General features: G+C 42.3%; 1 protein-coding gene across 1 annotated transcript in view; it reads left to right on the top strand.

The window, feature by feature from the left end:
* ALK (ALK receptor tyrosine kinase) overlaps positions 1–26,139 on the top strand; it is a 671,065-nt gene that overhangs the window by 462,452 nt on the left and 182,474 nt on the right. The window contains exon 5 of the mRNA XM_060651819.3: positions 24,865–24,992. Coding sequence (XP_060507802.1) covers positions 24,865–24,992 — 128 coding nt within the window. The remainder of the gene's footprint in view (positions 1–24,864; positions 24,993–26,139) is intronic.

The following is a 26,139-nucleotide window of genomic DNA, read 5'->3' as shown; positions in this document are numbered from 1 at the left end:
TAGCCAAAGTAATTTTGAAGAAGAAGACCAAAGCAGGAGGCATCACAATCCCAGACTTTAGCCTCTACTACAAAGCTGTCATCATCAAGACAGCATGGTATTGGCATAAAAACAGACACATAGACCAATGGAATAGAATAGAAACCCCAGAACTAGACCCACAAACGTATGGCCAACTCATCTTTGACAAAGCAGGAAAGAACATCCAATGGAAAAAAGACAGTCTCTTTAACAAATGGTGCTGGGAGAACTGGACAGCAACATGCAGAAGGTTGAAACTAGACCACTTTCTCACACCATTCACAAAAATAAACTCAAAATGGATAAAGGACCTGAATGTGAGACAGGAAACCATCAAAACCTTAGAGGAGAAAGCAGGAAAAGACCTCTCTGACCTCAGCCGTAGCAATCTCTTACTCGGCACATCCCCAAAGGCAAGGGAATTAAAAGCAAAAGTGAATTACTGGGACCTTATGAAGATAAAAAGCTTCTGCACAGCAAAGGAAACAACCAACAAAACTAAAAGGCAACCAACGGAATGGGAAAAGATATTTGCAAATGACACATCGGACAAAGGGCTAGTATCCAAAATCTATAAAGAGCTCATCAAACTCCACACCCGAAAAACAAATAACCCAGTGAAGAAATGGGCAGAAAACATGAATAGACACTTCTCTAAAGAAGACATCCGGATGGCCAACAGGCACATGAAAAGATGTTCAACGTCGCTCCTTATCAGGGAAATACAAATCAAAACCACACTCAGATACCACCTCACGCCAGTCAGAGTGGCCAAAATGAAGAAATCAGGAGACTATAGATGCTGGAGAGGATGTGGAGAAACAGGAACCCTCTTGCACTGTTGGTGGGAATGCAAATTGGTGCAGCCGCTCTGGAAAGCAGTGTGGAGGTTCCTCAGAAAATTAAAAATAGACCTACCCTATGACCCAGCAATAGCACTGCTAGGAATTTATCCAAGGGATACAGGAGTACTGATGCATAGGGGCACCTGTACCCCAATGTTTATAGCGGCACTCTCAACAATAGCCAAATTATGGAAAGAGCCTAAATGTCCATCAACTAATGAATGGATAAAGAAATTGTGGTTTATATACACAATGGAATACTACGTGGCAATGAGAAAAAATGAAATATGGCCTTTTGTAGCAACATGGATGGAACTGGAGAGTGTGATGCTAAGTGAAATAAGCCATACAGAGAAAGACAGATACCATATGGTTTCACTCTTATGTGGATCCTGAGAAACATAACAGAAACCCATGGGGGAGGGGAAGGAAAAAAAAAAAAAAAAAAAAAAAAAAAAAAAAAAAAAAGAGGTTAGAGTGGGAGAGAGCCAAAGCATTAGAGACTGTTAAAAACTGAGAACAAACTGAGGGTTGATGGGGGGTGGGAGGGAGGGCAGGGTGGGAGGGAGGGCAGGGTGGGTGATGGGTATTGAGGAGGGCACCTTTTGGGATGAGCACTGGGTGTTGTATGGAAACCAATTTGACAGTAAATTTCATATATTAAAAAATAAAAAAAAATAAAAAAATAAAAAAAAAAAAAAATGAAGAACCAGTTCAAAAGAGATAAAATGGCTTGCCCAAGGTCATTAGTGCATATAATGGATTAGGTAGTAATTGTCAGATCAGAGTATTGTATGCGCCTCTTTTAAAATAAAAAAACAAGAATATTTTATGAGTCCTGGAGGGATATGCATGCTTATCCTTCCAGGGAACCCCAGTCCAGGTTAAGAGTCCAAAATCTAGTTCAAGGTGACTGGTGATGGAGACTTGTCTCCTGAAGAACCTGGCTAAGATGTGTTGCATGTACCTCTCCCACTAGTACACACCCTGAACTACAGCTGGCCTGCTGCTCTTGGTGAACCACTCCCATCCTGAGCTCCTGGCAGGTTCTATAAAAAGATATTTCCTGAATATTTTTGCCTCCAGGAATCTTCCCAGACCCCATCCTGTAGTCTGCTCACTCTTTCCCCTCTGACCCTGATTGTATATCTTTCTCTGCCTCCGGTTGTAAGGGTCTCTGTGGCTTTTTGGCTTTCCAGACCACGCTCATAGGATTTGGCCTTTATTTGGTTCCCTTCCTGTCTCAGATCCACACTCATGCAGAAGGTGAGGCAGAAGAAGATAGAGTTTGCCAGGTGATCTCATGGCTGGGCCACCATGATATGGCACATGGGGAGAGAATGTCAGTGACCCAGTAGGAAGAGGGCACAACCTTGGGCAGCTCTGAATGGAATGTGGGTAGAAAAGGCTGCAGGGTCAAAGAGGATGTGTGGAGACTTGATCCATAATATCTAGGACTAAAGAGACATAGAAAGTCCTAGACCCCCTGATTTTGCAAATAAAGAAGAAACCAAGTCCCAGAGATCCAAAGGGACTTGCCGCATTCTGCATGGTTTGGGAGGCAGTACAGATAGTGGTTAAGAACAGTGGTCTTGAACTAAGGCAGACCTGCAACCTCAGTTCCAACTCCACATCTGTTACTAGCTGTGTGATCTTGAACAAGTCACCTAACTTTTCTCAATTTCTCTTGTCCCATCATGATAGTCCTACCTCATAAGGTTGTGGTGAATCAGGTTGAGTGAAATAATGAATATGAAATTCTTACCACAATGTCCAGCACCTAATAAGAACTCAATAAATGTTGGCTGTGAGAAGCAACAAAGGTGCAATTAGCAACCCAGATCTCCTGAACCCCTCAGCTGGGACATTGCACATTTCACCCATAGGAGACAAAGCCGATTCACAGGTTCATTTATGGTTGCATCTCATGACAAATATGCTCTGCTAAGAAGATAAAGAACTTGCTCAGATCAAAAAGTTATAAATTCTAAACAGTTAGATACAGCATGGAGCATGTGGTGATGCTTGTGGACTCAATGCACAAAATAAGATGTGCTCCTAATGGGGACCACTGACAAATGGACAAAATCAGTGTACCGTGGCATGGGGGAACAACAAGTTCTGCCTCCCAATCTTTACTCAGGCCAGTTCTTTCCTGAAAATTCTGTTTTAACTTTATCACAGAGAAGGTCCATGAATTGGGCACCCCTCTCAGTTCCACCCATGTTCTGCAAATGAGTAGAGGTACAATCAATGATCAGTGGGCTTGACTTCAGAGACCCCAGTCATCTCCCAAGCTGAGGCCCCTGAGGTTTACCCAAGGCAAACCTGAGGACAGACTGGGAATAATTCATCTCATAGCCTCAGATTCTCATTCTACCTCAAATCCTAAGGAGTCTTGGTACAAAAGGGTTCTGGGTGGCAGGAATGGGGAATGGAGTGGTGTGGGTAAGGGGGTTGGGGATCAGAGTTCCTAGGGAAGATGGCAGAAGACAGAATGACAGAGTTGGTGGCCTGATGCCTTCATTCCTTTGGATTTTTCTGTAGAGGATGCCCCACCCTTCCCTGAATTGCATACTGGGGAATAGAAAGGGTTGACTTGTCCCAAGGTCATGCTCATCAGTGATAGGGGTAGAGAAATGTCACTCTGGGCCTTGTTGGCTCCGCAATTATTCAAATGCTTTGCTTATAATACAATCACAGCTCCCAGCTCTGATTATTGGCATCATCAACATCATCTATTAATGGTTTTTGAAGTCCTCTGGGTACACAGCATTGTACAAGATGCTAAGTAGCACCAAATACAGATTGAGAAAATGAAAGATGAAAGAGAGCAGAAAGTGGACCCAAACAGGCATCTTTCCGAGTAGCAAGATCTAAATCAGCCTAAATCCATTGGTGTGAGCTAATCTTAAAGGGCCAGGTCTCCTAAATTCAAGGACATTCATTATTCCAGGGTCTTCTTTATCATTCCTGTCTTCATTATTTTCAGCTGCCTACTTTTAGCTGGAAGTATTTAAACTATTAGTTTTCCTTTTATCCTTTTAGTTAAATAAACTTTCTCTTTATCACCTATCAGCCTTTCCCAACGTCGTTGTCTGCAAGGGGAGAAGTAAGCAGAAATCTAATAGTTAGAACAAAATAAATAAGTAAAGGAGGAGTTGCCTCCAAATTGGCCAGACCTTGCTGTGTTTGCACGGTGGCACCTTGCCACCTGGCGTTTCTACTTGATGGTAACTTAGGAACTCAGCGCAAAGTGAGGAGACACACTTTGCTGAGAATGCCCATCACCCCGGCATGAAACGTGCTCAACCCGCTGCAGAGCAGCAAACATCTGTTCTGCCTCTTTTTGTGCATGTGCTTTTAAGCTGATGGTGGGAGACAGCCTGCCAGAAACGTCTGAGTTTCCACCAAAGACATATTGTAGGTTAGAAGGCAGACGGCTGCTGTTGTATTGAAAACCTGTTCATCAGAGTTTCCAAAAGGAACAGATATGAAAGGTTCAAATGAACCCTTCAGGGTTTCTCCATCTAACCAGGCCGTTAAGCTCTGCCTCTCATTAATCTTTAATGAACAACAAAGAAAATGCGTCGCTGGCTAATTATCATGTAGGGTGGCAGATGCTGAGCGAGGAAAAGTCCCCAGAGTCACATCATTTAAAGGGACACTGTCAAAAAAAGGAAGTCTTACTTCAAAACGGGTTCTCTGACCTGGAACATTACCTATTTCTTGTTAAATTGAAATTTTGCTTCTCTCTCGACATTTTTACCATTGTCTCTATCGAGGGGATTGGAACTTGAAGAGTCTGGAGCAATCAAGTGACGGAAACCTAAGTTTGTGCTTCCATCCCCCAACAGGGAATTTTCATCCCTGCTCACAGGAGCTGGATGCAGGGACTTTGGTGCTGTCTTTGATCATGTCATGACACCTACCTGCAATGTCTTTCCTGGCCTCCACTTCCCTCAAATTCCTCTGTCTCCAATTACTTTGAATTTTCTCAGCCCTTAAGCAGTCTCAACATGTGAATTATTGAATATAACTTCCCTTAGGTCAGGAACTATGTCCCATCATCCATGTCCAGGACCTACTGTGTGCCTAGTATATAGCCTAGTATATACTCCATAAGGCTCCATAAGGAGCTTTGGTGAATCCAGTGAACTAGCTTACATGTGCCGTGGGCTTATTTGTTTCTTATTCTGTACGACCTCTTTAGTCTTCACAACTAAAAATTCCTTGAGGGTAAGATTCTTGTCTTATTCTTCCTTTGTCCTGCCACTAGAACACTTGCGACAGATTTATGTAATAATTTCTTCACATGTTGGATGGCCATGTTGATTGCTATTTAAAGTCTGTTTTTTATACCAATCCAGCATGAAGTATAAAATGTCCTATTGGAGTAAATTGTTATATGCTTTCTATAGAAGATGAAACTAGGCTAGTCTGAGTAGACTTCCTTTTATAGCCAATTTTATTTTTAAATTTTTTTAAATTTTATTTTTAGATTTAAATGCAAAGATCTCAATGCTATATTTTTAGGATTATGTTTACTTCAGGAGTCAATCAAACATTTTTTTTTTATTTAAAAATATTAACCCTAGTCAAATTCTAAACAAGTTGCTGAAGAAGTAGTTTGCGACGTTTCCAAGAGCCAACATGGGCGCACCCAAAACGGGTCCTGGAAAACACCTTCTTCAAAAGAGTTGTGTGATTAGTAGGATGAGGAAATTGACAGACACAGAATCTCTTAATTTAAGCAACGCATTAGGCAGGGTTCCCATTGATATTCTGATAGGTAGGTCTGCAGCAATCGAACACTTGTCTCCAAAGAGGCATAGTGAATGAGGCTTATCCATCTGGAAGGTATCTCCAATAAAAACAGTAAAGGATTCTGCCTTGACCTTTGGTTCTTGTGTGTTTTGATGCATGACCAAGATGATGGCAGAGAGATTTGCTCAGACCTACTACATGCCTGCCACAGCACTAGAAGCTATGTGTTCATTATCTCATTTCAGAGGAGGCCTGGTCTGCTGATGACGCCATACTTGGTAGAGAGCTAATCCCACAGGTGACAAATTCTAAAGTCTGGATACCAAGCCAGTTAAAATTTGCTGCAGGAAATGTCATGGTTCTGCGCTTGGGGTTCAAAACAATCCACTGCTTTGAGCCACAAACTATAGGATCTGGCAAATCTGGCTTGGAAATCGTTTTTGGGAAAAGGATTAGGGGTAACGAGGGGTGGGGGTGGATTCCACTTGATCGCAAGTTAACATAAAGCCATGGTGTGCTGCAGCTGCCTGAGAAGACAGTGCTCCAAGAGGCTGCAGGCTCAGAGCCCAAATCCCAGGGGGCTATGACCCTGGAGTTCCCCACATTGGCCAAACTGCAAGGTACTGCCATCATGCTAGGATCCAGGAGCTGAAAGGAACTTCAGGAGCCATCTAGCTGTATTTTTGTTGACAAATTTCAAAGGAACAAACTTAAAATAAGTCCTGAGGAGAATGACCCCAGCAAGGTGAACATTTGAAACCAAAACGATAGAAATCTGTTAAAACACATATTTTTAAAACACTTTCCTATTCATTCTACCATCTAGCCTTCCAGGAATCCTGTGAAGGAGTCAATAAAATAGAGGAACAATGAACAGAGAGGTGGGGTAACTTGCCAAAGATCCCCAGCCAGGGAAGGAACCAGATCTTGAGCCAGGATCCTGGGACAGTCAATCCAGTGCTCTTCCCCAGTGGTGCGCCACCTCTCTGGGTCAGCTCCCTGGCCTGCCACTCACCTGGCAACTGCTGTCTGCATGGTCTGGCCTGGAGCAGCTACACAGCAGGCAAGGGCCATTTACACCTCTGGCTTTCAGTGGAGCTTAAGCTGGAGCTCACTGGGGAATGACTCTGCCACGTTTTCACTCAACACCCCTCCGCCAAGCCCAGCCTCCCTCCCATCACTGATCTCTTGTGAAGTGAGGGATGTAAAACACAACACAACGCAAACCTGTGATTTCCTGCCAGCCAGTCCCTGAGAGCTGCCCCTGCTCCCAGAAACAATACCCTGATTATCATTCATTATTTCTACTTCTTAGTATTAAAACCCTTTTAATATGGCATTGGAGACCATTGGGGAGTTTTAAATTTCATGTCAGACCAGAATTTATGGGCCAGTTCTGAAATTTTACCTCTGGGCTCGATAATTGCAATTCGCTTTTAATCGCTCTCTTAGACACCTCTGTTAAAAGACTTCAATTATTTCCACATAGTGGCCCCCGGGATTTGGCCAATCTGAATACTCAACTTGTGTCACCTCCTTTGGAGGCCTGCATGTGAGACATTAGCCATGGCTCATGGGTGAAGACGCCAGGTCTAACAAGCTGTCCCACCAAGAAGCCTGGGGTTCTTAGGAAAGACATCTCCCCTCACAAGGAGCTGAGTTTAGGAACCACACCCTCATTTACTCCTGCCCTCCCGGTCCCCAGTAGGAAGCAAAAAATTAATGCATTGGGGTATGCATGTTCACCATGCTAGTTGTAAAAGCTATACAATCCTGAGAACATGCAAATGCAGAGTGGGAACCCTTCCATGGAAAATAGCTTAAAGCAACATGATTCAAGAAGTCACTGGAAGGATCAAGGAAGGAGAGATCCTTCAGCAGAACCCCAGAGAGCTCTGAGATGCTTTTGGGAGAGTAAAAGCAGATGCTATCTGAGGGGTTGTGCAGTATTGAAAAGGAACCCACACACACACACCACCACCACTAAGGACAGAACGAGGACACTGGAGCAGCAACAGTCTGCTTGTTCTGGAAACCACACCAGTTAAAATTCGCTGCAGGAAATGTCATGGTTCTGCACTCATGTTCAGAACAATCCACTGCTTTGAGCCATACCCTATAGGATGTGGCAAGCTCTTACCTGGCTCCAAAGACCCAACAGGACAGGGTATAGTGCAGGATACTAAGACGGAATGCTGGGGTGGAAATAGCTAAAGGAGCCACCTCTGAGGTGTCATTTAGTGTTTTCTATCTGGTAATGGCAATTTTTATGGGAGAAATGCACATTTCTGTATGCAGAGTCACCAGCTGCTGAAAGAAGGTTTACTTATGGGCTAAAAGCATCTGCTTCTGTTGGGAGACAGTGGGCTGGGTGGGAGCCAGAGCTCAGACTGAGAAAGGGGGAATTCACCAAAAAGGCTTGGCCTCATACACTGATGTTCTAAGTCCTGTGTTTGGGTAGAGGCAGCCAAGAGGGAATGAGACCCCCCACCCCCCGCCCAATGTTGATGAAGAGGTGCCCCCAGGCCCTATGTCTGCAACCTTTCCCAGGTTACCTAGGGGTTGCCTGTCCTGGGAGGCATGTTCTGTTAGATGATTAGCAGATGGGACCAAAGCAAGAAAAGCCTTCCTTACTCAAGAGGGTTGATCTTCTAACATGACAGTAGACTAAGCCAGTGTATCTCCACATGGAGGGCAGTCACTCCACAGGCATACAAAATGGTTCCATGGAGGTACTATAAATGTATCTATTTATATGTGTTACTCATTTAAAAATAACCTATTAGATTTTACTGATATTTAATATCAGATAGGAGTATATGTACATGCTCAAAAGTTTTTTAAAATAGAGGAAAATAAGTAATAAAGTCTTTTAAGTTAGATGATTCTTTCTTTCTTTCTTTCTTTCTTTCTTCCTTTCTTTTTAATTTAATTTCAAATTAGTGAACATACAGTGTAATCTTGGCTTCAGGAGTAGAACCCAGTGATTCATCCCTTACATATGATACCCAGTGCTTATCCCAAAATGTGTCCTCCTCAATGCCCATTACCCATTTAACCCATCCCCCACCCTGCACCACTCCAGCAACCCTCAGTTTGTTCTCTGTATTTAAGAGTCTCTTATGGTTTGCCTCCCTCTCTGTTTGTATCTTATTTTTCTTTCCCTTCTGTCATGTTAATCTGTTGAGTTTCTCAAATTCCACATATGAGTGAAATCATATGATATCTGTCTTTCTCTGACTGACTAATTTCGCTTAGCGTAACATCCTCTAGTTCTACCTATGTTGTTGCAAATGGCAAGATTTCATACTTTTCATCACCATGTAGTATTCCAGTGTGTGTGTGTGTGTGTGTGGTGTGTGTGTGTGTGTGTGTGTGTGTGTGTGTGTGTGTGTGTGTCTTATTTATCCATTCATCAGTTGGTGGATATTTGGGCTCTTTCCATACTTTGGCTATTGTTGATAGCACTGCTATAAACATCGGGTTCATGTGCCCTTTCAAATCAGCATTTTTGTATCCTTTGCATAAATACCTAGTAGTGCACCTGCTGGGTTGTAGGGTAGTTCTATTTTTAATTTTTATGGAAACTCCATACTGTTTTCCAGAGTGGCTGGCTGTACCAGTTTGTATTCCCACTGACAATGCCAAAGGGTTCCCCTTTCTCCAAATCCTCACTAACATCTGTTGTGTCCTGAGTTGTTAATTTTAGCCATTCTGACCGGTGTGAGGTGATATCTCATTATGGTTTTGATTTGTATTTCCCTGATGATGAGTGATGTAGATGATACTTTTAAGTTACTTGGTAGTAAAATATTCAGTGACATCTGATTTAATTCAACATGGGCTCCAGCCCCTGACCCACCCCCAGTCACATGCCCATAAACAAATACAGGACCAAGTCATAGATGAGGACTAAAAGGCCCCAGTTACCTTAATTCAGTTCAGTAAGACCCTATAAGGATTAGGCACCAGATGCTGGCCCTAGGTTCCTAATGTCTGTGCTTTGCCTACCTAAAGAACTGAGTTCCATTTCCTTCTGCTTTCCATGACTCTGTTTCCTAATCTGTAAAATGGGAAGAGTCATGTATTATCCCCGTCCTACAAGAACTGATGTTTATTTTCATTCATGTGAAAATGCCAGGAAAGGAGGAAACTCCCAACTCATATTTGTTACAGCCTTCACCCCCACCCCCACCCCCCACACATACCCCTCATCTCCTGCCAAGGGATGGCTCTAGTAATGGGAGAACATCATAAATCAGTCTCCACATGTACCAATGCCAAGCAGACAATATGGCAGCCAGTCTCCACAGTCTGAGTCCCTTCCTGCTTCCAGTAATCTTTCAGGGGATGGATAGGAGAGCACCAGCCTTGGAATCACAAGACCAAGCTCTAGCACTTACTAACTAGTCTTCTGAGCAAGCCTCATAAGTCTCCATTCCACACTACCTGGCTGTGTGACAAAGATAAGAAGGCCTGTGTGCTTGTCACCCAGGGTGACTATTAAGAATCAGATGAGAAGGTGTGTGCAGGAATACAAAGCCCCTCAGATGGGAGTTAGTGTGCTGAACTGGATGGCCCATGTCTAGTCCAAGGAGAACTAGCTTTATGCACATGAATATTTGGGAGGGAGAGTCCATTTTCACGCTGAGTGCAACTCATTATTAAATCTCCTGATACACATGGTAAGGACTGTGCTCTGCCACAGTAGGCCCTCAAGAAACTACTGTTATCTCAGCCTTCTCTGGGATAACTCTCAGCTCTGAAGTTGTAGGATCTCAGAGTGTCTGAGGCCATCTTCCTCAATCTCCTAAAGCAGCCCAGGTTGTGTCCTACCTCTGTGAGAAGCTGAGGCATACAGAGACAGCCATAGGCTTGGAGTTTGACAGGGCTGGGTTTGAATCTCAGCTGTTACTTACTAAGTTGAGAATAAGATAATTCACCTGCTGGAATCTCAGTTTCCTCATCTGTACAGTGTGGCAACAACACCTTCCCCTCACAGCTTTTGAAAGGTTCAAATGAAATAGCTATGACAAATTCCTTCACAGGGTCTGGTGTAGCATTTGTGTCCAAAGAGTGGTAGGAATTATGATACTTACAGTAATCTAACAGCAATATAACAATTATTACCATCATTGCTTGGATGACATCACTGGCAGGTTTCCAAAGCCAGAGATGCTAGCAGACCACCAATTCCTTTTACATCTTTCAGGATCCACCCATAGCAGCACCAGCCACACAACCCCTACTCTATGAGCATGAAGAGCCAGAAGTGAGTGTCCACCACCTGCTTGGTGCAGAGGCCATCAGACCCTTGAATCAGAAGCTCAGAGCTGTTTTGAATGATGTCTCTGAGCCTGTTATGAGCTGTTGGCAGAGCCAACCCACAAGGCTTACACGAGCCAGGAGTTCACATGCTGGACTCCGTATTCCCAGCCTTTGTCACAGTCCATTCTTGCAGTCCTCTGTCTTTTGAGGATGCCATAGACTGGAGAGAAAAAGAGGGCTTCTGCCGTCCCTCTTGGCTCCATGAGAAACACGCCAAACAATTGGATAGACTCCAGCTTCCATGATCTATGATTACAAGGCCTGAGCAAAGAGATGAGTTTTACAACCTCATCTCCAGGAGTCAGTTTTTATTGACTCTTTGGAGTTTTCTGCTTGGTTTGGTTTTAACAAAACTGCATTGCAGGCTTACCAGTGGCTATGGTGACATTTGTAATACAGTGGATATTCAGACAGCTCTTTCTAAGACGCTTTGCATGTATCTCTTGGGAGGCAGGTAAAAGAAGATGGGCTATTCCTGTCTTGTAGGTGACTGTTCCCCAAGCCCTTACTGATTAAACATATCACTGAAGGGCTGAACCGGCCCCAAACCAGGAGCCTGCTCATTCCAGAAAATTGCAGCTTCCAGTATAGGGCAAGGGACAGTGCCAAAAGATCCTGAGTGCTCAGAGCTTTCTAACCATGAATATTCAAAGTCTGAGATGAATCAGGAGAGGGGAGAAAAGGTTGGCCCCACTCCTGGGGATTCCTGCCCACCTCAACCCCAGCCCAGAACTTTCTGACTCCCCCATGTGCCTCTGCTTCTAGTACAGTCTCAGCATGCCTTAAAAATTCCAGGTCACTATTTGAGCTGACCCTCTGATGTCATGTGAAAATTGGTGTTGGCAGTTTCAGCCCAGAAATTAACTCCCAGGTGAACATACCATTGGCACAATCTCATGGCCTCTCAAGTGGTTCTGGCTGTTAGGTTCTAGAAAGCTCCCACGTGGCTGACATGGTAAAATCTTGAAGTCCAAATTCCATTAGTTTCCTCAAGCATGGCTTAAAGGTATGAGCATTACCCAGGCGAAGCTAATGGGCCCATGATTCCTAGGTTATTATCAAGCCCTTCCTAATACTCTGTAGTGGCCTCCCTGAAGGCAAAGGTGATATTATTCACCTGGAAGGCAGAGGTAAGTGTGTAGGAAAACGTCCTGCATTCTTTCCTGCCACAAGGAAAATGGGGCTTCTTTGTGAGAAATGAGTTGTTTTTTCAGTAGCCTGTGAGCTTCCTGTCCATGGGCTGGTCAACACCAGGTAACCATTCACAAGGAGTTAGTAAAAATATTTTAAAGTTTTTTTCTCCACTTAGTTGGGATGGTTTGGAACTATCCACCTATATTCATTTTCTATAGTGACCATAACAAAGTACCACAAGCTGGGAGGGCTTAAACAACAGAACTTTCTTATCTCATGGTTCTGGAGGCTGCACGTCTAAGCTCAGGACATTAGCTGGACTGGTTCCTTCAGAGAGCTGTGAGGAAGAATCTGTTCCATGCCTCTCCCAGATTCTGGTGGCTTGTTGGCAATCTTTGAAATTCCTTCCCTTATAGATGCATCACCCCATTCTCTGCCTTCCTCTTCAATGATGTTCTCCCTGTATGTTTCTGTCTCTATATCCAATTTTCCCCTTATTATAAGGACACAATCATATTGGATTAGGACCCACCCTAATAATCTCATTTTAATTTGATCACCTTTATAAAGAACCTGTTTCCAAATAAGGTCACATTCTGAGGCACCGGGGGTTAGAACTTTAACATATCTTTTGGGACGGGACACAATTAAATACATAACACCACCCTTTCTGTCATCCCTTCTTGAACCACAGTAGACCAGCCAGTAATAACAGATGTCACATCCTCCAAGAAACTCTTCTAAAAACCTCCTGGGTAGAGTTAGGCACGTGTCACTCTTACTCCTCTATACCCTATACCAATCACCCCATTCAATCTGGGAGTCAGATGACTAAGGGATACCAAGTTGAGTCTTGATCAGTGAAAGCCCAGCAGAGAAAAAGCAGAAGGGGGATTCTGGGTATAAGGGGCACCTTGAGCACATGCATAGGGGCAGGAAAGAACCCTGGCATGCTCTGGGAACCAGAGGCAGCTCCTGAAGACATTGGAGAGTACAGTCATGTTTTGCTTTTAAAGAGATGATTCAGGACACAAGGTATAGAATGGAACTCTCCCCTGGCCATGGAATGGAGGTGCATAGTTCAGGCCTCAGTCTTTCTCTGCCACACAAAAGGAAGACACATGGTGATTTCCAAGATACGTGCCAGTCATACATCATCATCCATGATACTTGCCACGATACAGTATAACCACTGTAGCAGGGCCAATGAGCCCCACTGGGCCAAGGAACTCAGAACATGGTCTATCAGTGCCTCTGGAAATTACTTCTGCATCCCTGGATGGCCAGGGATGGGGCAGGTGCAGCCTGTGGAACAGGGGATCACCTCTGGTGGGACAAGTCTGTGGGCTTGTCCAGGCCCGTCCAGCCTTTTCCAGCTGACTACTATCCCAGCCTCAGAATTTGCTTACAGGGCTGCAGTTTATGGCCAGGTCTACCCTACCATATAGAGTTTGAGCACAGAGTGGCTTTACTTGGCCAGAGATTCATGACTGAAATGGAGTCTCTGAGCTTGGGTGTCAGCATTTTGCTTGGCGCAGAGGCTTGCATTAATATTGAATCAATCAATACATTAACACATTAAATGGCATTAAGGCTGGCTCTCAAGGGAGCAAGATGGGCGACTGGCTATCATGTGAGCATGGGCAAGGAGGACTGCTTTCAGGCCTGGGAAATCAGGGGTGTCGAGGTAGGGGCACAGGATAAAAGCCCCAACCCCAGCCCCACTCAGGACTCAGAGCTCGAATTGAAGGCAGACTGCTCTGAAGGAAGGATCCTACAAAAATGGCCACATTTCGGGTGTCAGTGTTGTCTTTATCCTTTACCCTGAGGAGGATGTATTTTAAAAACAAAAACAAAAGGAATGCCCGCATTGAGTTAGCTTGAAAAAAAAAAAAAACTTTGTGTTTGAAAAGAACAGATGGTGCTGAAAAGTTACTGGAAGAAACAGAGTTAGGAAACCAAATTCCAGATTCTTACTGTCTGCTGGTGGGTGACGTGCCCACATCTCCTTACAAAAGGAGTTTGAAAGGCAAAATGATTACCTCGGGCTCTAATCTGAGAATATCCACAGCCCACCCCACCAGAGAGATTATCTGACAAGCCTGTAGAGTAGGGAGCACTGCTGAGATCCCCTCTTGTGCTCACTTCTGTAATTTTATTTTTTTATTTATTTTTTAATATGAAATTTATTGTCAAATTGGTTTCCATACAACACCCAGTGCTCATCCCAACAGGTGCCCTCCTCATTGCCCATCACCCATTTTCCCCTCACCCCACCTCCCATCAACCCTCAGTTTATCCTCAGTTTTGTAGAGTCTCTTATGGTTTGCCTCCTTCCCTCTCTGTAACTTCCCGCATCCTCATTTTCCTCCCCTCTGGTCTTCTGTTGAGTTTCTCAGGATCCCCATATGAGTGAAAACATATGGTATCTGTCTTTCTCTGCCTGACTTATTTCACTTAGCATAACACTCTCCAGTTCCATCCATGTTGCTACAAAAGTCCATATTTCATTCTTTCTCATTGCCAAGTAGTATTCCATTGTATATATAAACCACAATTTCTTTATCCATTCATCAGCTGATGGACATTTAGGCTCTTTCCATAATTTGGCTATTGTTGAAAGTGCTGCTATAAACATTGGGGTACAAGTGCCCCTATGCATCAGCACTCCTGTATCCCTTGGGCAAATTCCTACCATTGCTATTCCTGAGTCATAGGGTAGATCTATTTTTAATTTTTTGAGGAACCTCCACACTGTTTTCCAGAGCGGCTGCACCAGTTTGCATTCCCATCAGCAGTGCAAGAGGGTTCCCGTTTCTCCACATCCTCTTCAGCATCTATGGTCTCCTGATTTGTTCATTTTGGCCACTCTGACTGGCATGAGATGATATCTCAGTGTGGTTTTGATTTGTATTTCTCTGATGAGGAGTGACATTCAGCATCTTTTCATGTGCCTGTTGGCCATCTGGATGTCTTCTTTAGAGAAGTGTCTATTCATGTCTTCTGCCCATTTCTTCACTGGATTATTTGTTTTTTGGGTGTGGAGTTTGGTGAGTTCTTTATAGATTTTGGATACCAGCCCTTTGTCCGATATGTCACTTGCAAATATCTTTTCCCATTGCGTAATTTTAAATGATTCCTGGAATGTGGCACCAACTGAACCCTCTCTCCTTTCCCATTCCCTGCCCAGAATCCAGCCGAGTCCCTCTCTGGTTAGGAATGTTTAGCAGATGCTGGAGGAGGTAGTAGCTTGTGTGGGACCTAAGCCAAAACACAGAGGAACTGAGAGAAGAGCTTCAGGATTCTCAGGCTCCCTCCTCTTTTTGAGGTTTTCTCTCACTTGATTTTTTTTGCCTGCTACTCAGTGTTACCTCCTTTAAAAAGAAGAAAAAAAGCACTGGTGAATCCTCTGGGTATTTCTTTATACAACCTGGAGCAAAGAAGAAACCCTCTTAGATGACAAGCTTGGGACTGTCAGTTGCTTGGGAATCAGCTAACATCCTTAAACATTTTGCCTTTGCTTGCTGCTTCTAAATGCGTGCTAACCCACCAGTCTCTTGACGTAGGGCCAGAGCCTTTGCTTCCACTATAGGCCTGTTGATTGGAGTTCTGCTTTTTCTTTCTACGTAAACCACCTTCATGATTTTCAGTTTCAATTTCTTTAAAGCACTTGGGAAGTAGTCTGAGAACTTCTAGAGTTTTAAGTTTTTTTCCCCCCTGATCTTTTCTGTTGCCCCATATATACTGAATTAAACAGCAATTATTTGTAGTGGTTTATCACTACTAGTCTTTACAAAGTAATTCAAATTTTTCTTGCTCATGTTGCATCAACTGAATGAGCACAACTGCATAAACAGACTTGGGAACAAGTATAAGTGATTCTCAGTAGGTGTCTAACTCAGGTGATGGGAGCGGAAGGTGTAGATGTCCTGGAGAGTAACGTCCAGGAGGCACAAAGGGTTCCAATGAATGTGCAATGCAGAGATTATGCTAACTCAGCAAGCTGACTGGTCACATGAGGCCAGTTAAGAGCACTTCTTCAACTGTTATTTTCCTTACAGCTGTGGCTATGATCAGTCTACTTATGTTCACCCCACTTGCAAGGATATAGGAGCTAGGTCAGTAGAGATAAATTCACTCTCCTCTTCCTGGCCTGAAATATAGAATGAAGAAAAACATCTCAACTAGGGGCTGGGGGAATCCTGCCTCCCACAAGGCTGCATATCCCAACCTGGATTAGGATAATGTGAAACCTGAGGAGGGAAGGAATAGGGTAGCCTGGGGCAACAATGGGAAAAAAGCCAAAATATTTCTTGAATACCTCCTTTTCTGCACACTGCTGTTCTTCAAATACTAACCACTCTCAACCCACCAAAAAGCTCTTCTAAAAAACTAATCATTTGCATTTAGCATAAACGTAAACCTATGTGCAATGTTGTAGAAAGTGCAGCAGTTTTGAGATAACGAGTGTCAGGTTCATATCACCTCTTATCATTTACTACATGGGCAAGTTGTGTAAGCCTCTCTGAGCCTCAATTTTCTTGCTTATAAAATGGGGGTGATAATATCTGTCTCATGTGTTTATTGTGAATATTAAACGAGATAAAGTAAAATAGCTTTATTTATGTTCTGCCTTAAATCCCTTCTGGAAAGAGGCAGAACATAAATAAACATGCACACAGACCAATAAAGTGCTTGGCACAATGTTCCCTGGGATACCTGCATTTGTATATTTTGTCTCTTCATCTCCACAGGAGGAAATGAAAGGGGCCTTATGAATCTTGGTATTCTGGGGTGGGAAGTTGCCCCCAGATTCCCAAAATCCTACCATATGGTCAGTTTCCTATTCCACCTTCTTCTAATGTTGCTCCTTGAAAGGTCATCTGCCACACTAGATTTAGGAGAGAAAAGAAACACTAACATAATAAGAGCAGTATCACCTAAGGCTTATTGAGTGTTAGCTAAGTGCCCTACATGTCTTACCTCACACAGTCTTCACAACACCCTTGTAAGATTCTATTATTATCCCCACTTCTTAATGACAGAACTCAGGCAGAGACAGGTTAGGTTAGGTGGCTGACTGAAGGTCACAGCCAAAAAGAGACAGACTTTGGACTATAAAACCAGAAATCTGGCTCAGAGTTTGTGGTCTTAATATGTTCCCTTGAAGGAAGGAAAAGGGGAAGAAGGGAAGGGAGGGATGGATGAAAGGAAGGAAGGGAGGGAGGACAGAAAGGAGGAAAATCAGAAGTTAAAGAGAGCTAAAGTGCCCGTTCACTTTTTCTTTGCTCAAAAGCATGAGAGAAAAATTTGAAGAAACATAGTTTGGGAACATTTTCTTGGACCCTACTAAAGCCAGGTGCAAACTTCCAGATCCCTGCCACCTATACATCATGTCTGATGTAAACCAAAACTGCTTTCTAGCTACCAATGCTAAATTCTCAGCTAAATCCATCTATGGCCACAGCGAGCACACCCTTTGTTCCAGGAGAACCAGATGCCACTCATCCTCCAGGGAACTTTTTGCCAACGTGGACCAGTGGGAGCCATATCCAGAATCAACCTGAAACCTCATAATCTCATTTCTGATCTAATCCTTTCCAGAGCACATCTGTCTAACTTTTGGGAAATTGTAAAGGGCAAGGGAACAAGGAAGAGTATCCAAGGGTACCTGGATAAAAAAAAACCTCATACACATACATGTTATTATTATTATTACAGAAAATTAACAAGCAAGAAAGGACTTCACACTAAAATTTACATTGATCTGGCATTTTTCCCCTGCTATCTCCCATAAAATGCTTTAAATGCAGGCTGATTTAATGGAAACGATAAAAATAGTGCTGAATGGTTTATATTTGCCGCAGAATTACTATAAGGTATATTTTAAGAAAAAGTTTAAAGTTATGTGTGTTTTTTCCTTTAGGATAAGATTAAGGGGAGAAGGGCAATTGGCTTTTTTTGTTTGTTTATTTGTTTGTTTGTTTCTGTATTGATCTAAACAAACTCCCATAGGCTCAGTTTCTTGTTTCTAACAAATCTTCACACCTTCACACCCATGTCTGGACACTTGTCGAGAAAGAGTCTTAGCAAAGAGACATGCAAAAGGACTGTCAACAGCAGGGCCAGAGCCTTGGCCATGTTATGCTCACTAACAATAATAGTCGTGTGACTGAGCTCTACCAGAAAGGGACACATTGGTTGGCTAATATATGTGGTTTTCATCATCCTCCGCTTAACCCATGAGTTTGGCTGTCTTGGCAAAGGGCCTCTTCACAGTCTAAATGACTTTGCCCTTGTGACCACTACAGAATACGTGGATGACTACATCCTTTATCTTCTGGCCTGCAGCCGTGTTCACCAGGGCCAGAAGTTGGAAGAAAGCCTCAAGAAGACAGTTTTTAACCTTAAGAAGTTTAAAAGAGCAGTTTAAGATGGTATTCCTAAAAACTGTGGAGTCACATTAACCTGTGTTTAAAACTCAGCTGGAAGTAGTGTATAGCATCGGCCTTCCATAATGTTAACTCTTATTGTTACTCTTGTTAATATCCATATTGACTGGGTTCAAGGTTGACCTGCCCTGTAGAGGACATTCACGCATCAGATGGGACCTCTCCTGGTTAAACACTCAGATCACTTCATGTCTCAATTACTACAATTCTCTGATTCCTTCCTTGGGTTCTAGGTACTTGGACAAGAGGTAGTTTGATGGTTGCTTCCCGTGGCCCTGCTCCATTAAAGAACAGACTTGTAGGCAAATGGAGAGTCAAGAGCTATGTGATGAACCAACCTGTAAACATCCCTCAACCTCCAAACTTTCCCAGTCCTTAGGTTTTTCCTAATAGGAAAGGTATCATTATTACCTGAATGGATAATAGCTAATGATAATGAAATGATGTGAACTTTTAGATAACCTCAGCTCCACTACAATATAAATTTTATCCAAGAATGTCAGAACCTTGTCTGATTTAACAGAAATGTGTTCATGCATTTGTTCTCTCATTCAACAAATACTGAGTATGGATACACAATGATGAATGAATGATAAATGACCCTAGCTTTAAGAAGGGGTGTGTAAGACACAAGGGACCTCCCTCCTGTAATGACAAATGAAAAACATTGACTTCAACCAGCCTGGACCTCCTGTTCTCAGAATACACAGTCTATATTGCCTTTGCTCATGTGTTCACACAAATATCTCTGCATTGCCTGCCCCCTCTGCACAACCCACCCTCAAGTCTCACCTTGATCACACAACCTGAGACATCACTTTGCCCTCTAAGCTTTAATAGTACATAATGCCTATGCCACTCACTTAGCTTTTCTATACTGCCATTCACTATTTTGGTGTTTACTTTTACTGTTTCTCACTAGTCTGTAAGTTCCTTGAGTGCAAAGCTAAATCCTAAACCCTTAGGCTCCCCAGAGCATTTAATACTTTATTTAGTGTACAATAGTGCACTGGTAAATACCTGAGAAATGGAACTCAATTCAACAAATTCTAACCAAGTTCTAAACACAAGGCATCTTTCCACATGCTACAGGAAGATACAAAGGTAAATGAGAGGCTTTTACTCTAAAGTGAGATGAGAGCCCTTTGGAGAGCTCTAAATACAGTGCTGACCTCCCATCAGAGTCACTACTATATTTTGTCGTCTGGGTATTTCAACGTGATTTCTTTGGGCTGTGCTTAACACATGAAGAATCCATTTAAAAATGAAGAATTCTTTCTGGTTTAAACAAATAAGATGTCTGCTATTGATAAATTGCAAATGCTTTTCTCCCATTCTTTTATCTACATTCCTTTCCCCCTTGAATCTCATAAATGAGTTGAGATGCTAATAGTTTCATGGACCAGTACCATTCCATGAAGAAAGCTGTGGTCTTCTATAATAAAAACTCCCACTATTGAGAGCCCCCAAAGGATGTTCCTTCACATACATCTTTCTGACAAATCCTCACAACAATCTGGTGAGGTAGGCATGATTTCTGTCTTAAAAATAAGGAAACTGAATATCAGAGAAGTTAAATTACTTGCCTAAGTTCCCTTAGCTAAGCTGATGGTGGAGCTGAGAGCTGACTCTAGGCCTTGCGATACTGCAACAGCTAAAACATCTCAGAAAGGCATTCCAGTAAATAACATGTAGTTTGAGGGCTTGCTTTTGTGAGCCAGCCCTATGTCAACATCATACCTATTAGAATATCATACAGTAGCAAACTAATACACATTCCTCTGTCTTGTCAACTGCCATCCATAGTCCTCACAGGCTATCAAAAAGTGCCCCTTCATTCTGGACTTAAAATAACTCTGTGTGTCTTCATCCTCTTGAGTCATGGCTGCCAACCCTTCAATCTTGTCAGCAGCTGCCTCACATCAGATGTGCTGACAGTTTCCTTTAAACAAGTACAGACTCTTCTAGTAAGGAGTGGTGGGAGCTTTGGAGATTCTTGTTTCCATGCAAGAGCTTCTTAGGGTTTTTTGTTTTGTGTGTGCATTTTCTGACAATGTATTTTATTGTCTGGCTGGCCTGTTTACCCTTAAAACCCAGACTGGTGATTCTTCTAATAATGCAAAGGAGACACCTCCTTTCCTACTTTTGAGACACCAGTGATATGAAATGGCAAATGAATATACAGGCTGATCCATAGTTTACACTGACTCCTGTTCTTGCAGTCTGGGAGCAATAATATACTTGATTTTAATCTTAGGTCTGCAGTAACCAAAAATGTGACCTTGGGCAAGTCTTTCCATTTCTCTGAGGAGATGGAACTTAGTCTCTTTGCAGATATAAATCTGTAATTCTTTGCCTAATCACTTCTTCCACCTTCTGTAGAATATTATTTGTGTATTGCAGCCTTCAGGGTTTTCATAAAGTGTTTTGTCACTAGGACTCCTGCAAATTGCTAGAGAAGTATAAGCATTAGATCAATAATGGACCTTGGAGAACTTTTGATCCAATCCTTGCATTCTGCTAACAAAAAAACTAAAACCCAAGGAGGTACAGGAACTTGCCCCAGCCCATGCAAATCCAAAACCAGAATCCAGGATTCAGCTCCCACTGAATGGCCTCTGTTTTTCCTGGGGTTTCCAGTCTCTGGGTCAGAAATGGACCTTGATATTCACAAACCAACTTTTCTTCCCTTTTTTTTTTTTTTTTTTTTTTGATGGATTGTAATTCATTCAGTATAATATAGCCACTCGACAAAAATGTGTGGTCAGGTTTTTTTTCTCAGCAAATTTACACAAAATTGGAGATACTTTCTCTGGTTGAGAATACATTGATCAGAAAACGTGCAAAATTTCAGGCATTCAGAGTAAAGTGCCTTGTTCAAAGTCATCAGAAACATGAGGGGCAGAGCCAAAACTGGAAGTGGAGAGCTCTGGAGAGACAACTGGAAGATAATGGATGGTGACAGGCTGACCATACAGTCTTTCTGGCTTCCCAGAATCCAGATGGACTCCCCACACTGTCAAGTTGATTGATTGAAGCACCAGTACTAAGATAGCCACAAATCCCCAACACATGGACACAGCTGCACATTTGTCTCTAGGAGGATCTAGGTCAGAACATAACCTTCCCTCCTGCAAGCCCAAGTAGAGTTGCCACAGCCAAAGAGGAAAATAGAACCCCAATAAGGGAGTTTCATGACTGCTGGGATATAAGCAGAGAAAACGGAGGCAGACAGAAAAGAGAGCTTGCATTTGCTTTTCCTGGGGTTTCCACTGTCTCTTAAACAAAGCTGACCCTAGGTTCAAACTTGCCCTTTTCTTATCCCAACTTCCCTGGTTATAAAATACATGTTTGGCAACTGCCCTGAAAGTTATTAAAGCTGCAGCAGTAAACTATGGGAGGCCAGAGAATTTCAGACAAAAGTTATTGCATCAGTAACTCAGAAACTAATTCCTAAAACTCTTGACACATTTATCCAGAGGGCTAGTGCCAATATAGAAATGGAAATCATTGTCAAGGGCCACAGTGTACCTGGATTAAAATCCATCATTCCTCGCAGCAGAGAGCTATGATTTTGGCAGAATGTGAATAGTCATGCATTTCTCCACCATCTTTCCTCAAAAAATAAGGTTCTTTCTTTTTCAGAAGAACAAGAAAAATTCTGCTCTTTTTGTCTCATTTGTTTTTTTCTTAAGAACCCCATGTTTACATTTTCTTTTCAGATATTTCTTTCTTTGACAGCTCCACATTTAAACCGAAAGGCCTCCTTTACCTTATTCAATTGCACTGGTTTTATTTTGGATAGAAATCCTGCTGGGTACAGTAACAGGGAACAAACTTTACAACAGCAATAATCCCTTCTACAGCATCTATTGTGGGGAAACTTAATACACTTGTATTAAATGGCTGAGGCATTGGCTCCAGTGATCTGAATTAACTACAGAAGAGCATAGTTTGAGAACAAAGCTACCTTCTTCACTCAGCACATTCCTGCTGTATGCCCAGCAACATGGCGGGACTGGAGACTCAAAACTGCCATCCAAGAGCACCCCACTGAAAGACCACTGATTGCCTTTGGCAATGACTTCATCACCAAAAGGTAGCAAAGACAGAAAAGATTTGACAGGATCCAGTGTTAACAAGCAGTTGGAGAAACGGGCTTTCTGACTCACTGTTGGAGGACTGACAATATGCTCAGAGTTTTCAATGTACACACACTTTGACTCGGGTTCTAAGAATTTGTCTTAAGGCAGTTTTACAGAAGCACACGGGGTTAACCTCAGCATGATAATGAAAAGGAAAACTCAGAAGCAATGCACAAATCATTAAATATGGAGTCATTGAACTAATCATGCAGTCTATATTTATTGTCTCCTGACATACCATTGAATGGCAAAGTCCAGTCACAGAGAGCCCATGTAGGATGGTCTTGTTTATTCTTTTCCTTTTATTTTTTTAAAAATTTTTTAATGTTTATTTATTTTTGAGAGAGAGACAGAGACAGAATGTGAGCAGGGGAGGGTCAGAGAGAGAAGGAGACACAGACTCTGAAGCAGGCTCCAGGCTCTGAGCAGTCAGCACAGAGCCCAGTGCAGGGCTCGAACCCACGAACCGTGAGATCATGACCTGAGCTGAAGTTGGATGCTCAATCGACTGAGCCACCCAGGCGCCCCTTATTCTTTTTCTTTTTAAATTTTTATTTAAATTCTGGTCAGTTAACATACAGTGCAACATTGGTGTCAAGAGTTGAATTCAGTGATTCTTCATTTACATACAGCAAGATAGTCTTGTTTATATAAAAGCGTAGCTAAAAGGTTACAGAAGTGTTGACAACAATTATCTCTGGATAATGAGGTTCTGGGTGACTTTTACTTTCCTTTGTTACCTTTCCTGAATGGGTGGATTTTTTAAAATTTCTTTTTATTTTGAGACAGAGAGAGAGAGAGAGCAAGGGAGAGGCAGAAAGGAGAGAGAGAGAGAGAGGGAGAGAGAGAGAATCCCCAGCAAGCTCCTCACTGCCAGCGCAAAGCCTGATGTGGGGCTTGACTTTACAAACTGTGAGATCATGACCTGAGCCAAAATCAAGAGTCAGGGACTTAACCAACTGAGCCACCCAGGAGCCCCTTTCATGTTTTTTACTGTGAGCATTGCTTTGACTTGCAGGAGAAGGGGTGCTTTAAAAAAATTTTTTTAGCAGAAAGCTAATCTTTCTCTAAATTCCTTTGCACTTGTACTTTGCAACCTACCTATGGTCTTACATAATGGTAGGACAATATGAAACATTGTGAGGAGTTCATGGGTATATACATATGTCAAAACTCATTAATTCATACACTTTAATTCACTAAACTATACATTTTAGGGCATGCAATTTGTATATTAAATATACTTCAATAAAACTGTTTTTAAAGGAATTTAAAAGAATATGTAATTTACTGTATGTCAAATATACTTCAATAAAACTGTTTTTTAAATGGAAAAAAATATGGAATAGTCCAGGTAATTTCCACCCACTATTGAAAATTGTCAACATAACTATACGTATTTAAAAAAAAAACGGAATCAATGGTGGGAAGTAAATTTGATGTTCCAATCAGTGACAGGAGGCTATTGCAAGAGGTTAATAGCATGAGTGAGGTGTAAAAAATGTTCATTCAGCTTATTCTCTGTTCTCCAGCGGTGTCTGTGTCCTTGAACAGAGATGGCTGCAGAGCTCACCATTCGACCTACTTCTATCTTCTTCTGTTTGCACCTTTTTTGTAGAGTTCACGCCAATCTTAGGTGCCTTTTACCCCAAAGTACATGCTTCGGTGCACTTTAATTTTCCTGCAGTAAATAAATAGCCCTTGCTAGCTTCCCTTAAGCAACCATATAGCAAACTCAAGGGTTCTGAGACTTTGAAATCAGAAAAAAATCTGGAAAACATTCTTCCCAGAGATAACTATGAATACACCAATAAACCTTCACTCTGCTGACAGGTTTTCTTAAGAACATATATTCTTTTCCTGTAAGACTAACCTACTAATATAGCCCAAAGGTCTGCAATTGCCTGAAAGAATATGACAAAAGGAACACCAGTGGCCACTGGCCCCAGTGGCTTTGAGAAGTGGGTCTCTGAGTTGGTGGACAAGAAGGAAACAAATGTGTGTGTTGACGTCTGAGTCATGGTTCTCAGAGCCCCTGGGGTCGCATCTGTTGGTGCCCACAAAGAGCGTGGGCCCTGAGATCATTACAAGTGCAGGAGCTCTGTGCAGGTTAGGCCTGCTTCTCACCACTGTTTCTCTATGTTCTTCCCCTCTGTTTTCCAATGCAACCAGTTGGACAGTGCTTCAGGGAAGAATTGGGCGACCAGAGAACCCATTCCGAGTGGCCCTGGAATACATCTCTAGTGGAAACCGAAGCTTGTCTGCAGTGGACTTCTTTGCCCTGAAGAACTGCAGTGAAGGTATGTGAATCTGGCTTTCCCCTCCACTCCTTGGTAGCGTGCTGTCTTAAGTGTCTTGATAGCCTGCCACCATGATTAGCTGGGAATGTGCTTGTTTATACAGTGAAGTCTATGGTGCCTTGGAGCTGGTTCTGAATATTACCAAGTACTCCATTCCCCAGCTGATGGATTTTCAAAGACTGAGTATGACATTATATCTGCTTACCTTGAAACTTCGTCAAACAGAATAGTCTTTGTTAGAGAACATATCAGCTTAACTTCCCTGGCTGCCAAATGCTTTCAGCTACATTGTTTTGTTTTGTTTTGTTTTTTACTGTGGAAAGTTTCAAATGTGTACAAATAAATAGAATAGTACAATGACCCCCATATACCCTCAACCCAGTTTCAATTGTTATCAACATGCTGCCATTTTTATTTCACCTGTATCTCTACCTACTCCTCACCCTACCAACTTGATAGTGGTTATTATTTTCTTCTTTTTTTTCCTGAGGCAAATTGCATGAATAATTATTTTTAATGACTTGATTTCTGCAATTATTTAGGGGAAACTTGGGAAATGGTTTTATATGAAATCTTTTGCTTATTTTGTAAATAACATGAAGGTATGGTCCACTCGATCGTTGAATTCCTTTTGTGTAAGTCCCACATTGTGTATTTACTCAAGATTTATTACCAAGAAAAAGCATCTCTCTCCTAAAGAATGCTTTGTTGTTTTTTTTTTCCTTTTGCCTTTGTTGCCAGGAAACTCTGAACTCAATGTAGTACTTAATCCCAGTAATTACAGCTGTATGTGTTTTTGATAAACTTATTTCCCCTCCCTCTACAGAGTTTTTGACCTTCTACTTTTATTTTCAAATCATATCTCATATGTATCTTTCATTAGATATTGCTTCAAGTCTGATTAGTAAGCAGGAAGAAATGAATCATCAATAGATAACATGAGATTGATCTTTCCTTGATTGTTTAGAAGACCTAGCATCATAATTATCAACATCCTTTATTGTTTCCCTCATGTAGAAGGTATAGGAGATGGGATTGAATCATACAATCTTCAGGAAGAAGTTGCTTTCATTACTGCTATTCTGCTGTGCCTGCCTCTGACCAGAGGTTCACTGGGAAGGAAGGTGTCAGGTGTGCCATGGAATCT

The sequence above is a fragment of the Panthera onca genome, chromosome A3, assembly GCF_046562875.1.
Source record: "Panthera onca isolate mPanOnc1 chromosome A3, mPanOnc1 haplotype 2, whole genome shotgun sequence".
NCBI classification, from domain to species: domain Eukaryota; kingdom Metazoa; phylum Chordata; class Mammalia; order Carnivora; family Felidae; genus Panthera; species Panthera onca.
The sequence above is the reverse complement of the archived record's forward strand: the minus strand, read 5'-3'. Positions and strand labels throughout refer to the sequence as shown.